Below are 14,342 nucleotides of genomic sequence, written 5' to 3' on the forward strand. Positions count from 1 at the left end.
GTGAGACACGTAGTCCCAGAGACCTGAACACATTTGGATTAAATACCTATAAATGAGTTTAAAACACAGTATTTTTATACATCTAAGTGTGTCACATGACTCTTTACGTTAGAGGAAAAGTGAAGGATTTGTATTTATATGTTTGACGCCAGTTTCAAAGTTTGACATTTAGAGATTGAGGCTCGGTTATATAAACAGTCATCAGTGATTCACAGTGAGAAGGAATAAAACTGTCGGCAATTCATACCAAAATAATAGGCACAGATGCTGACTCCTGGTTGAATGACAACTCTCCAGTTCCCTTTACAGTTTTTTGTTGTTGTTGTTCCTGTTGAAACTTTTTAATTAAGCAAAACTGAATGGGCTGATTGTGTGCGGCCCACCCCAAGCAATGATGATAACACAATTGGAATGTTGATCTGAGACTGCAGGAATACTTTCATCACAGAAAGCTGTGTGGCGCTCCGATTGTTGTACGAAACATAACGTGACATATTTGTTCCAGGTGGCAGTTTTGATAATTATAAGGTCTTAAAACATTCTGTAATGCTCATGCACACACACAAACGCACACACACTTTCATTCTCAGTCTTTCAGTGTACTAATTAACATTCCTGTCAGGCAAGTTGAGGCTCATCTGCACTGTCTCTTTATTGTCAGGAGCTGCAAAGGCTTCATGCATATGAAGTTCACCCAGTCCCCAGACGGCCGCTACGTCCTCGGAGAGAACAGCCCTCCGTTCTCGACCATCCCCGAGGTCATCACCTACTACACGACACACAAGCTGCCAATCAGAGGAGCCGAGCACATGTCCCTGCTGTATCCTGTCCCAGTGCAGACCCTCTGACGGTGACATACACATCCTGATTTTCATGGTGCTACTGAATATATTCTTATATACATATATATTCTTAGTATTTACCTATTTCTACCTGTGTCCTACATGCTATGACACTGCCATTCTACCTGCACAGCTTGCAAGAGATTGGACCATCTGGTGCCATCTTTTCTGTTTTTACTTTAATCCCTGTATCTACACTGGCCGCTTACAAGAGAGCTCAGTGCTTAAGGAATCTGTGAAACAGTACATCACTGAAATCCCTCTATTTATCTGTCACGGACTCTTGAAAGTCAGCAATTGTTGAAAATAGGATTGTTAGCTGAGTACTTTCACCTCACAGAGGAAAAAGACAAAATCTAGTCTTGAGACGGTAGAATTTATGTAATCTTGCATGGAGTTTTGTCTTTATTGCTGTCAAATGTGAAGCAGACTTAAAGAATATTATTGGTGGGGTCAGGGTGGCCTTAGCTTGTGCCAATAATCCAGTTTTTTGTTTGTTTGTTTTTTCTTGTCACATGAATTTCATGTTTTAAACTGACAAAAGGTCAAAGTGATTGGAGCTCTGGTGTGAGGATTGAGAACTAAATTTAAAAGGTTGGAAATGCAGTTGAAATCATGCTGTGACTACAAGCAGTATTGTTGTTGTTTTTTTTTTTGGTTTTTTAAGTTTTAGTTACAATTATGAACCAAACACTACATATTTAAGCCGGACCATCTCTGCGCCCTGGGGTTTTCTCTCTGCGCGTTTCAAAGGCCCGCCAATGTTACTTGATGCTGTAGCCGTTTTGCCCTGCAGTGTTCTTGGCTCCTCTTGTTAATGTGTGAACAACACAAAGTTGACTGCATCACACAATAACAGACTCCTGCAATACTAGTTTAGAGAATATTAACTACAGTATTATACTGAAAGCTTGTGGCTTTGTGAACATGATTATCAAAGAAGCTTTGGTATTTTAATGACTGTGCTATTTTATAAAATTTTAAAACCCTGTAAAAATAAAGGTTGTGGTGTTTTCAGTTTGTCTCTGCATTCCTTTTTTTTTCTTTTTTTTTTTTAAATAAATATTTAATGTTTCATATGAGCTTCATAATGATAAATGTAATAATGTAAATTAAAATTTGGAATTGAATTAAAGGTAAGTTCAAGTTACTCCTCCAGCACACAGTTTAGCTTAGAAAATTACACACGCTTCTTTTTTCCCAGATGGAATGATGGATTTTTTAAAAAAAGAATATGGTGCACAACTTCGAATTTATTTTGGATTTTTTTCTAATCCACACAGTGTCAAAATTAAACAAGTTTAAAATGGTAGGATTCAAGGTTGTGGCTTTGGTAAGGAAATTCTGGATGTCCTGTGTTGGTCTGCTTTATCAGTTTATGTGCAATTACAGTCACAGTCCTGTTGGAACCCCCAGTTGTTGTTGTTTTTTTGTTGTTGTTGTTTTTTTAAAGTGCCCTTTCTCACTTTCCTGTCCCCCAGCCCATGTCTGTCCGTCTGTAACAACTGAAAATAAAATAAATAACAACAAAGGCTGATCAAATGGGCCAATATAGCAAGGCCATGATCAATTCTGACGGCTAAAGAACCACAAGGGACAGGCAAAAAAAACCACCATCATACCTGATAGCTGTTGATGTTTGTAGGTTTGACAGCCTCACCTTGTCATTCTAGCCAGCTCAATCTTTGTCTCGTCTGACCATCAAACTTTTCTTTAGTAGGTTTTCGACTTCTTTATGTGGTCAGCTACAAATTTCAGCTGAGCTTGTGGACATTAACCGATTTCCTCTCATCTGACAATGACAGTTTGGGTCTTCCAGTCCTTTACAAAGTGGTGATACATCTGAATAACTTGTATTTATGCGCAATTGTTTGATAGTTGTACATAACTACAAAGCTTAACAATGTTTTACATGTTGGAATGTGCAGTTGTTTAGAAAGAGGCCCTTCCATCTTGTGCACAGTTTTCAGTCTTAGCTCTTCACAGAGTTCCTTGAAATTTCCCATTGTTGAGTATTGATCACTCTAGTGAGTGCTGTCAAACATTTTATACCGATGATTTTTTTTTTTTTTTAAATATGACTGATAAGTCAGTCTCAATCACTGATGAGAAATTAATTTGCCTTGGCCAGGTCAGTTGTCTGGACTGGAGAAATGAATCCAAATTTGTGCATCTAATTCTTGTTTTTTAAAGTCTATGCTATACAGTCCTTCCAATATAGGGAAAAATGTTAAAAGGAATCATGATATTCATGCCCATTTGGAGTTTATGTAAACAAAAATATAGTAACTAAATCTTTAGTATTTTTGCAGTTGAAGAATGAAGGAAGTATGAATGCTAGTTAAAGTTAAATGCAGGTCTTATCTCACATTGCAGCTTTTCACTGCCAATGACAAAGTGAGAAATTTATGCGAGCAGCAAGTGGGAGACGATCTCGCTTTGCCAAGCACATTCAACATAGGCAGGTGTACTGTCACCTGTTACCACAGCAACCAGCAGGTTTCGGTGTCAACACAGAATGCTGCTACCTCAGCTGCAGGACAGGTAAGTATAGCTTTAAGGTAACTGAAAAAGTACTGTTATATGTTAAAGCTAATTGTGTGAATTGGTTTCTATTTATAGTGTAAGCAGTTTTGGAAGGGTATAATGCACTTGGCTTTGTAATGGACGCTACAGACAAAAATTATACATAGGTATTAAAACTCGTTTTGCCTAGACAACTAATCAGGCTTGTTACACTACTTGGAAAAAGCCATTAGTCATTCCTCATGCGTTACGTTTTGCTTCCAAACTGTCAGACTTTCGGTTGTTTTTCAAAAGTGATTTCAAGCAGTAGTTGTAGTAATAAAGAAAGGGAAAAGTCGACATAGATCTGACTCATGACCTATCAGAAACGGTCTTAGTGGAAAAGATGTCAAGAAGTTATTTTTTTTAGGAAGTGAAACGAGGAGAAAAGAATCTGAGTTTGGAATTTTTAAGCTGACAGCATCAACTGTATGTACAGTAAAGGTCATCAGGGAGGTGCAACAGTTAGTGTCTACAGCATCAGTAAAACATCTGTAGAGCTGTCATTGTTTGGCGCCATTTCAGCCAGTGTTGTTGGAGATCTTTAAAAAAACCGACTCAATTATGAACACAGGAAAGTATTGTCAGGCTTTGATCCATCATGCATTATCATGGAAAGCATGTGATTGGCAACAGCTTGATTTTTCAAGATGGTAGTTATCTCTGTCAGTGAAGTAAAAGCGTACCTGGATAGGAAAACATTAAAAACTATATCAACATTATTGAAGCATTGCAGGATCATCTTGATAGAAAATGGAGCAAAAGTTAGCCAACATCTAAAGAAGAGCTTTGAATACCCTTCAAGAACACTGGAGAACTATACCAAAGTAACGATCATCCTAATGCTTTTATCCAGACATTGTATCGTCATCTTTAGGCAACTAAAAGTTATGAATCCCAAGCCGCTCAAGCATTTCAGCTTCATCTGAGACTACCATTATGATAATGATCGACCAGAACTACTGACAAATGTGCTGTCTCAGATATAAAAGTATGTGGTTGTAATTGAGAAACTCTCTTTTGTTACAACTGAATCATTTTAGCAGCAAAGCGTTCTCCCAGTTGCATAAAGTGTTTCCATGGCGACTCGGATACAGCAGTTGGCTCAACCCAAACCAAACAGACTAAGATATCCAGACCGGTATGTCTGAATCGCACCCTTTAACGAAGCTCTCTGTCTTTGTCGCCTTCTTTTTCACAAATGGGCTCTTTTCTGTTTTTCAGTCGGTCTGTTTACTGGCTGGATAAGCTTCCACCAGAAAGGAGCGGATTAACCACTAAAATTGGTCTGTGTACCCATCGTTTCCTTTTTTCTTCTCTTGGCAAACTTGATCTTTGCTGCCTTTTTGTAACACCATGCATAATTGTTATTTTGTTTTCAACAGAGTTAACCCCCCGCTGGTCGGACTTGTGCATAAGTAGAAAGTTCTACAATCAAGTCACGTAAATATAATAGACTTCTAATAAATGCGCGACCCATTTTGGGCAGTTTCTTAATAACTTTATGGGGGGTTTTTTTCAGAAAGATTTATGTGCTCTTATACGTACGATATGAGTCAGTTTTCTAGTTTCTTGTTCCTTTTTTTAAAAGTTTTTAATGTTAGATTTTCCCACAGCTTTGTCACCCTGTCCCCATTAAGATCTTATGTTGTACTAATATTATTAGCAAGATCCAGTAAACCAAGATAAGAAACTTGTTTGATTGGATTCAAGTGATGAAACTTTCATCATCAGTGTTTGCAATCAGACCTCTCAGAATTTTCTGTGTGCATATCTGCAGCAGAGTAAAGTGCAGACCTTCATGAAGCCTGAAGCTTCTGAAGCCTTCCCTTTAGAGGCCTTGGCCCTGACATAACAAGAAAACCTATTTATAATCATTTTCTTGGCACTATACATGTCACAAACAAACACGTCAAATTAGGCAGTAGCTAAACTGTACCTGCAAGACCTTTTTTTTTTTTTTTTTTATAGCGCTCTCCATCTTTATGTCCTTCCTCAGAATTTCTCCCATATGGCAGGTCAGTGAATGGGCTCTTAAGGCCGTCCCATCCAAACGGGTGTGTCATCTGGCTCAACCTCGGATGCCTGCAGCTGGTTGGCAGCCCGCCTCCCCGTTGTCGGTCCCTGTGAGTAACACAAACTATTTCCTGAGACAAAACAAATGAATATGTGGTGCATTGTTAGATGACTGCTAGTTTACCATGTCTGCCACAAAGTCTTTAAAACTCCACAGCTTACTGTGTTAGTTAGGCCAGAATTTCCGGTATTTAAAGCGCTTGACCAAAACTTTAAAATATATTATATAATTATATTATAACTTTCAACAGAGCCGTCTTGTGTTTTTTACTGGTTTTGTATTCTGAAAGCATGAATAGGTCCAGGTGTTTTGTGGTTGGCTTTGACTTTCCCTTCAAGGAAGGTTAGGATGATCAAAGTTAATATCTTCCCTAATCCTGAGACGTGTGATTGCCTGTACATCCTTTCAACTTAATTTATCTAATTAGGCGTGGTGTGATACATTTCAATTTAAAGTGTGTGACATGACTATAAATCCATGTTTCATATGGGCAGGATGAAAAATACTTGACTGACACCATTCTTCTTTGTGTTTAATAGGCTTATTTACAAATTTGATTCCAGGTAAGCACACAGACAGCTGTTGCCACTTCACGGATCTGCCAGCTCGCCCAGCCAAAGCGAAGGCAGGTTCTGGAGAAATCCAGGCACGAATCTAAACATGTACAAGTAATCCACCTGCCCTCTAAAGCATCTCCACACATAGAGCTACTCGCCAGTAAGTCTATTTTTTTCCACCATGCAATTTTCACCTGCTTGCTTCTTTGCTTGTCTAGGCTCTCAGTCACCCAGGTAAAGGTTCTCTAGAGAGCTTGAAATAAAGGCAACTGGACTTCTTTAGGTTACTGAAGTAGCTCCACTTCTTGTCCGTGGGGGTTCGTCTGAATACAAATTTGTTTTTAGAATTGAGTTGCTTTTTTTTTTCTTCTTCAAGCTGTCTAGACTTTTTGCATGTGTTTAAACTTGCATTGTATTGTCTGCCAGTTGACACAATCACCTTTGTTGCCCTAGCTCCGAAGAATGACCACCCCGAGTTCAAAGGAGACCGCCCAGTGTGCTGGTCCGTTTCCAAAGCTGCAAAGAGCTACATAACCAGCCAAAGACTTCTTGATCTGTCCAGTCCTAAAGAGAGGAAGGCTCTGTATGAGGGATATGACCCATACACGATCAGCCGGGGAGCCCGATCAGCCAGCCCCTCTCCCAGAATACAACAGCTCTGTTTGCCTCTGTCTCGCAAATGCAGCTCAGAGTAAGAGCAGTGACGGCAAACACCGGTCCCCAGAGAGCTGTTGATTGTTCCATTTTCCTTGCCGAAGACTGTAATCGTGATGAAGTGTTTTCCTTGTGAAATAATGACTAAGCTTTGTTATTTGTTCTGCTGCGCGAATAGCTATGCACATAAGTAAAAGACTACTGCAACATCTTAGTGTTTAAGCCCTTGGATATTTGCCACTGTGGACTTACTGTATTAACTGAAGATTTCCTGATTTTACCCGTCTAATTTTTGCCAGGATAAAGCTGCTGTTAAGTGTAATTATTCTCCTTATTTTCCTTAAAAACATGCTCGTGTGTGAAATATCTTTTTTAAAGACTATTGTTGTGCATCTTTGGTAATGATGCAGGTTGATTAGACCAACTGGGGGGATATTCTCACCCACAGATGAAGTTTCTTTGTGATATTATGCAGCACATATCCTGTAGTACATCCTTCACGTCTTAATTGCTTTTATAGTTATTGTTAACACAAGCCCCATGCGTCAGTTTTACACACTGCAGACTAATTTCGAGGCTAAGAAAGGTAATATCTGAAAGGAAACGATTTGTTATTATTATAGTGCAGATGCGCCTAATGGTTTTGGAGTAGTTTCTGTGTAAATTGGCCACAACATAGAATGCGGGAAAGTGAAACCTGTTTTTTTTATTTTTTTTTCGTTATAGAAAAAGTTATGAGTTATTTGTGACGTATAAAATCATGTAGGCTATATAAAAGTGACCGTTTGGGGGGACCTCGATCCGCAGTTAGGCAACCGCACGCCACACATTGGGCACGGAGTGGGGCGGTACTGGTGTGTTTACTTCGAGGTGACAAGCGGCAGATTTTGCGCAATCGCTGTAGATGAACTCTACGAGACGGGTATCATTCGGGCATAATCCGGTAAGAGGAGTTCGGATTTTGACATTTTGCAGCCGCTCGTTTCGTTTCATGAATTGCAACTTCGGTTGAAACTCACATAGTGCATGTTTGTTCTGCTGTTTAACGTGATTAACGCTTCAGTAAGCAAACAGAAAAACAACCTGTCAAGCTGCTCAAGCGTTAGCGGTTTGTTGACGAGAAAATCTGCTACCACAATTCTTAATGAGTGATTAAAAGTGATTGTTGCTTTATTCCTTGAGCTCTCATTGGTGCTTTCGCGCATCGTTATTAGTGAGTTGGTTGAGAAGTCGGCTTTTTCAGTTTGAAAAAAAAAATCGCCCATTATTTGCAAATTTCGAGTTCACTTCGTTGCGATGTTTTACCCAAATCTATTTTGATCAGCTGGTCAAAAACAACGAAGAAAAAGGAAAAACAAAAAGCATCGTAACCATTTCGCTATAACGCATTTTAAATTAAATTAAATAAATGTGGAAAGTGATCAAGAATGACCAGAAAGCCAAAGTGCTCCAGCTGTTACTGTCCTGTTGTGAACCTGCTGAGTTACAATAGAAACAGATCGCGGAGCCCATCAAATAAAAATTGGAGTAACAGTGATCCAATTAAAAACAAATTTATTGGGGTCATCCTGTAGTTCAGTGATTCGTTTATATGCATAATAATAATAATAATAATAAAAAGGAACACTTGAGCAATGTTTAACTCTGACTAACTTCCAACCTTCAAAGATTTGATTATTTTGATTTCCACTGAACTTGTTTTTATCATTTTGTTTTGATTAATAAAGATCCAGTGTGTGACTTAAGAATTTCGTGATTTTTTTTTCTTCAATATATTTAAAGCATTTTACGTCTATTAATGTTATTCGTGCAAAGGTGGAATACTTGAAAGCTACATCATTTCTGTGTTTAGAAGCACTAAACACAGTAAATCAGCGAATAGTTTATAATCTTCTATATATTACACACTGTGCTTTAGCTGAAATGAAGCTTCCTTTAAATAATTAAATTAAATAATCAAACTGTTTTATGAACCCAAAACAAGTTGCATCTAAAACTCTCAGTCACCGTCTCCTCAATCTGAAAACTATGAATCTAGCACAAATGTAACTTTAGATTTCAGAGTGAAGTTTGTTATGGGCAATTCTGATTGGCACCTTTTTGCACATAAAAGTTCTGATATTAGTGCATTAATAAATGTATAAAGTTCACAATGTTTTTAAAGCACAACATCTGGGCCATTGCTTACTTTGCTTGATGTTTAGTTAGCAGTATCAGCTTACTGCAACGACCCTTGACTCAGGCTGCTATGTATGCAGATACCAATATATCAGATTGTGAGAGATGTATTAGATGGGCTATAATGATAATCCATTTTAAAATGCTGTTTTCTATTCTGACTTTAAATAACCAAAAAATCTGGAGTGGCTTTGTATTGGTGTGCGCCAACACACTGAGTAAGAGCTCCCACCCTGAGGGGAGCTTTGTTTTCTGTCAAGGGGAAAAGTCAGATGTCAAATTGTTTATTGTGATCGATCTAGTCACCACTTGCAAGCTTTCACAAACTTTAGAAAGTCACTTGCACAAACTGTCACATTGGTTGGTGCGTTTCCTATGGTGCAATGCCAAGGAACTCAAAGCAGTAAAAAAATGTTGTAGTGAAACCGTTTTTAACTTACAGAAATGCATTCAATGGAAATGATGTAATCTAACCACTAAAGCTATTCATTATCAGGCATCCTGTGCTGACACTTCACAAATCTTTTTAGCAATTTTGCGGAACAGCGTGCAGAGTCCTTGAAGAGTCCTTGATTTGCATGTAGCATGATGGGAGTGAGTGGGTGAAAAAGCAGTTGGTCTTCATGGAGCGGAGTCCAGCTGTGATGTGGACCTGGCTGCTGGGGGCTGGACTCGTCCTGGGTAATGTTTAACTTTGTTATCTTTCTGCTGTTTGTTATCATCCAGAGCAAACTTTCAAACAATATGTGAGGATGTGCTGGTATTTCTGGAAGTGTCGTTAGTGGAACCGGGTAATAATTTGTTATTTAAATGACAGAATCTCACCAAGCATGAGAAAGTTACAACCACAACATGTCACACCACATCCCTCTACTTTCCTCCCAGGTTATTGTTTTTGGTTTTATACCACACAGTTTTGTTATTCTACTGTATAATAACCATATAACACCAATTAGCAGACAAGCTTATCAACAAGTGAGTGAATGCAGTGCTGCACAACATTTTGTTATTTAAGCCTGTGAAGACCAAAACACGGAGTGCGTAATTCGGCAAGCATTTGTCGGATGACTAGAAGCATGTCGTAAGTGGCACATTATTATCATTATTTTCATAGGTGACAGGGGACTTCAATAGCAGTAAACCTCCTGTTGCAATGCAATGTTCCGCTTGCAAGACATTCACGAAAGTGCTACTTGCACTAATGCACACCCATCACACGAGCTCTGCCTATCAGCAGTGTCCTCCCCCAGCAGTGGAATGCATCCTGCCACTCCAGAAAAACAACTGAGGAACAGCTTGGAAACACAACTAAGAGCCCAAGGTGTTGAATCTCTCTGCAGTCTCCCCCTTAGCCCAGTCCACTCAACCATCTACACTGGAACTAGCCTGATCCATGCAGGCCCCAGTGTGTAACCCACTGGATTCAAAGGATCCCCGGTATACACCCTGAGGCCAGAAACTGCAGTTCAGCCCCAGATCCCCTATTTATGCATCATCGGTTTAAAGTTTTGCCTCTTTTTAGCTTTGATCTTGCAGTAGATTGGTGATTTTGAGACAGCTAAAAGTCCCCAAATGTCAGCATTATCATCATTCTGAAGAAATCAGTCCACCTGTACCAGCGTATGGTTATATTGGCTTACGACAGGTATACCCAGCAGGCAAAACAAGCTATGGCAGTAGGAGCCAAGAAAGGATATTGTTCCGTCTTGCCTGAACTACTGTTGTAACCTCAGGGAAAATAACTTATAAATGGCTGAAAGCTAATTAATTCCTCTCATCATCTCTTTTTCACCATCCCAAATTTGAAAACAGTGAGTCAGACTTGGGCAGTGGAGGTTTTGCATACCTGAGTCACATGAAAGCCTTTCTCTGCACTGTGTTCACACTCTGAGATGATAAAACAGTTGCGCTGATGCTTAAAATGTGCGTAGCCTCATTTTTTTTGAGCACACATAATCAATCAAAACTTCAAAAGAGACTGGCATCAGTATAAATCCTGCTAATAAGGATGAGTCTGCTTAATAAAGGTACCGCAAGGCACGAGTGCTGACATGCAACGACTGGCTCATAGATAAAAGGTCCTTATTTTATTTGATTTTTTTTAAATCCACTTTTACCCACCTACACCACACAATAAACTAAAAACCACACTCATCCTTATCAATGAACTGCAACATGTGTTTTTCCATGTCATTAACTCCAGCCACTCTCAATTCTTCCAGTGTTTTGCATTACAACATCCACGGCCTTCCCCCGACCCCCTCGGCTAATCGGCTGTGTGTTCATACATCGAGTTAATGTCACCTGCCACTGGGAGCCCGGAGACACGCCAACAACGAAATACACTCTGCAGGTTGAGAAGATATCTAGGTGAGACAAAATGTTCTTTTACATAAAAAGAAAGACAAAGACATTTGAATAATATGTAGATAAGGAAAGTGAAAAAGAAACAACGTAAAAATCTATTTTTGTGATCATGATTTTATAGACCCTAATCAAAGTATCTAATCAGAATCAGTTGTTAGGTTTAACACAATCGTTTGAAAAATGTTATACTACAGTATTTTAATTTTGGAAAGGCCATCACACACAAATCTTCAGTGTTGTTCTTCGGAGATCTGATGCCTGCAGCCTATAATTTACATCATTTTTCATATTCATCACCCTGTTGACTAGGTCTTTTGTTTCCCATTTGTTTTTTTTCTTGTTCTTTCATTCACTCAAGTTCTCCCTTTTGATGTATAACATTGGTAGATTAACAATGTCCACTAACCCCATGAAAAGTCCAAAGTACCACTCCGTCTTTTTGAAGATGTATCTTTTTAAAAAAAATGTTTGAAATTGATCATTTTCCATGTCTAAAAAAACAGCTTTTCTCAATAAAAGAACTCGCTGTTGATGTCTTTTGGGGCAAGGGTGGCAAAGGTGAAAAACCCTTACAAGTATCAGCTTTTGGCTACACGGAAAACCTTTTGTATTTTTAGTTTTTTAATCTTGCATCTTTATTCTACGCTGCAACAAAACATTCATAGTATAACAACATGAAAACATCAGGCATGTTATCATTAACCTCCAGGAGACTTAACACCTGAGCTCTGCTCAGCTTTACGGGGCTGTAAGGGAAAGTTTCAGGTCATTGTTTCACAGACTGACTCATAATTTTACTATTATGATGAACGCTTACTGCTCTTACCTGTCTTTCAGGCTACAACATGCAGCTGTTTGCAAAGAAAAAAATGCCAGTTAAAGAAACAAAAACGTATAGCTAAAAGCAAACTTATACAAGTGTGAATGTTGCACTTTTGCCAGGAGACCAGTAACAGATCTACAAGTAAGCGATAAAGCTTGTCCATAACTGCTAATTGCGCTTGTCGGTGCGTTCAGCACTTGTGTGCGCTGTCTGTGAGTGGAAAAGACCGATCAGTTATTGCAGGTTTAATTTGTTAAAGATTTGTGCTACTAATCATTCTGTATGAGTTTGCGTCACCAGTGCCAAATCCTTTATCACTGTTATTATTAAAGAGAGGTCGTTATTAGAAAGAGTTTGACAAACGGCTTTAATTTAATGTTTTAATGACTGTGAAATTCAACTTGAGAAATGGCTTTAGGTCCTTCAAAAATTTCTCTGCAGCTGCTGCTAAGCAGGAAGCAAACTGTCTGATACTGTCTTAGATGTAAGTTTGATATCTGTCATGGCAGGCTCAGTTTTGGGTTGCTTTTTTTTTTCATTGCATTTTTCTTCTCAGTGAGATGTTGCGTGTGCTGCTTGTCAACTTAACATTGATTTAGCAATCTGCAGTGTTTATCAGTGCCTGTGGTGGATTCAGAATGATCCATTTCAATGAGATTACCCAAGTCTCCGTTCAGCAGTGGTCCACCGTTGTGCTTTGGCACGCAGGCAGGTTTGCAAGTTGGAGCTGGTGTTGTTGTTTGATGGTAATTCATTGTGCCTATGCAAATCCTTTTGTGTGTAATCACCTTTGAAAATGACATCCGTGTGAGGCTTTGATGGGAGATTTGATATGCTTCGATGGTGGGAGTCACACAGTTTCCACTTCCTCTGTGTTTTTTTTTTTGTTCTAGGTTTTTTTTTTTTAAAAAAAAATATATAGCTGATATTACTGTTCAAGATGTATGCAAAACTGTGAATTTGAACCTGAGCCTGACACAACATGTTTCTGTGTGGGTTTGTGGTTTTATGCCTTTTTTGGTACATCACTCTCTTTTCGTGTAGTAGCGCTCCGTTGACCTTGTAGGTGCATGTTTGTTTCTGTCAAAGTGCCAACAGGTCTGCAAAAAAGACATACACCTGCACCACGCATGAAACCACCTGCACAATAGGACTTAATGGTTCAACTTCAAGGATTGACTTTTGCATCACAGTCACAGCACACGGTGGAAGCGAGAGCTTTTCATCGCACCCTCGATGTCAGCCCGGCAGGACAGAAGGTACGGTAGTTTTGCTTTCCCTTTGCTTATCCCATCTCATCGCTCATGCCTCACGTCTCTCTTCCCATATTTCTCAGTGATGCTGCCTCCAGCCATCCTGAACAACGTAACAGAAGTTCGTGGTTCTCCTCAGTGTCTGAATGTAACTTGGAGCCGCGTATCATCGGACTTTCCTGTGTCTGACAATGAAATCCAGCAGGGAAATCTGAATTCACAAATTGAAACAGTGACTGAGCAGGTGAGCCGCTACTATAACTGCATGCACATGCAGAAATAACACGTTCATTCATTTTCACACCTGCAGAAACCAAAATTTCACACATCCTGTTTTCTTCCTCTTCAGCACCACTTCTGTGTTTAGAATGTTACATTTTTAAGTAGCAGAACGTAGGAAAAAAAAGTACAAGACTTTGTTGGAAAGCATAATAAGTCACTTTAAATATTTACTGATATTAAGTTGTTTCACAGAACATCAGACTGTATGTATTGCATCTTCACAACCTCATTCTTTTTTGTTTTTGCTATACAGCTTGATTTTCAGATCAGAAATGTGACAATGGAAGGCTACTCTGTCCTGGTTTGTCACCTTAGACCTGATACAGAATACACCATCAGGCTTCGCCACCGTTACCGTGGCCCTGCAAGTCCATGGAGCATGTGGAGCAAAGCGCTTCAGGGAAGGACAGCAGAAGATGGTGAGAGGAAATGGTTGCTATGCTTCTGCTTAAATCCACTGTTAGATCCTAGTAATAATGATAACTAAAGGAAGATTATAAAAAGAATCATAGGGGGAGGAAAAGACCCCTTTTAAATAATTATTTTCCATCTATTAACCACTCATCTTGGTTGTGGTAGCATGACAACTCCATCCCTACATATAATAATAATAATAATAATAATGGATTGCATTTATATAGCGCTTTGCGGGGCTCACAGCTTCCAGGCTCTGTTTCTGAACTAGATTTGATTATGTGGCAAAAATAACAGTGAAGACAGCTATGTGTTAAAGACATCATAGAC

At 39.1% G+C, this 14,342-nt stretch overlaps 3 protein-coding genes across 6 annotated transcripts in view; all 3 read left to right on the forward strand.

The window, feature by feature from the left end:
* shda (Src homology 2 domain containing transforming protein D, a) overlaps nt 1–1,848 on the forward strand; it is a 6,721-nt gene extending 4,873 nt beyond the window's left edge. For all 3 annotated transcript variants that reach the window (XM_005723677.1, XM_005723678.1, XM_005723679.1), the window contains one exon: nt 662–1,848. In XM_005723677.1, the coding sequence (XP_005723734.1) occupies nt 662–848 (187 nt within the window). In that variant the 3' untranslated portion in view covers nt 849–1,848. The remainder of the gene's footprint in view (nt 1–661) is intronic.
* Nucleotides 1,849–3,328: 1,480 nt separating this feature from the next.
* On the forward strand, nt 3,329–7,072 carry spmap2 (sperm microtubule associated protein 2). Its single transcript, XM_005723680.1, has 7 exons — nt 3,329–3,386; nt 4,451–4,548; nt 4,632–4,693; nt 4,793–4,850; nt 5,407–5,533; nt 6,048–6,201; nt 6,495–7,072. The coding sequence occupies exons 2-7, from the start codon at nt 4,487–4,489 to the stop codon at nt 6,734–6,736; spliced, it is 705 nt and encodes a 234-aa protein (XP_005723737.1). The 5' UTR covers nt 3,329–3,386; nt 4,451–4,486; the 3' UTR covers nt 6,737–7,072.
* Nucleotides 7,073–7,400: 328 nt separating this feature from the next.
* LOC102215120 (interleukin-6 receptor subunit beta) overlaps nt 7,401–14,342 on the forward strand; it is a 16,966-nt gene continuing 10,024 nt past the window's right edge. For both annotated transcript variants that reach the window (XM_005723681.1, XM_005723682.1), the window contains exons 1-6: nt 7,401–7,638; nt 9,404–9,554; nt 11,096–11,243; nt 13,153–13,322; nt 13,400–13,560; nt 13,852–14,017. In XM_005723681.1, coding sequence (XP_005723738.1) covers nt 9,497–9,554; nt 11,096–11,243; nt 13,153–13,322; nt 13,400–13,560; nt 13,852–14,017 — 703 coding nt within the window. In that variant the 5' untranslated portion in view covers nt 7,401–7,638; nt 9,404–9,496. The remainder of the gene's footprint in view (nt 7,639–9,403; nt 9,555–11,095; nt 11,244–13,152; nt 13,323–13,399; nt 13,561–13,851; nt 14,018–14,342) is intronic.

The sequence above is a fragment of the Pundamilia nyererei genome, unplaced genomic scaffold, assembly GCF_000239375.1.
Source record: "Pundamilia nyererei isolate P.nyererei 1_Seehausen unplaced genomic scaffold, PunNye1.0 scaffold00010, whole genome shotgun sequence".
Taxonomy (NCBI): domain Eukaryota; kingdom Metazoa; phylum Chordata; class Actinopteri; order Cichliformes; family Cichlidae; genus Pundamilia; species Pundamilia nyererei.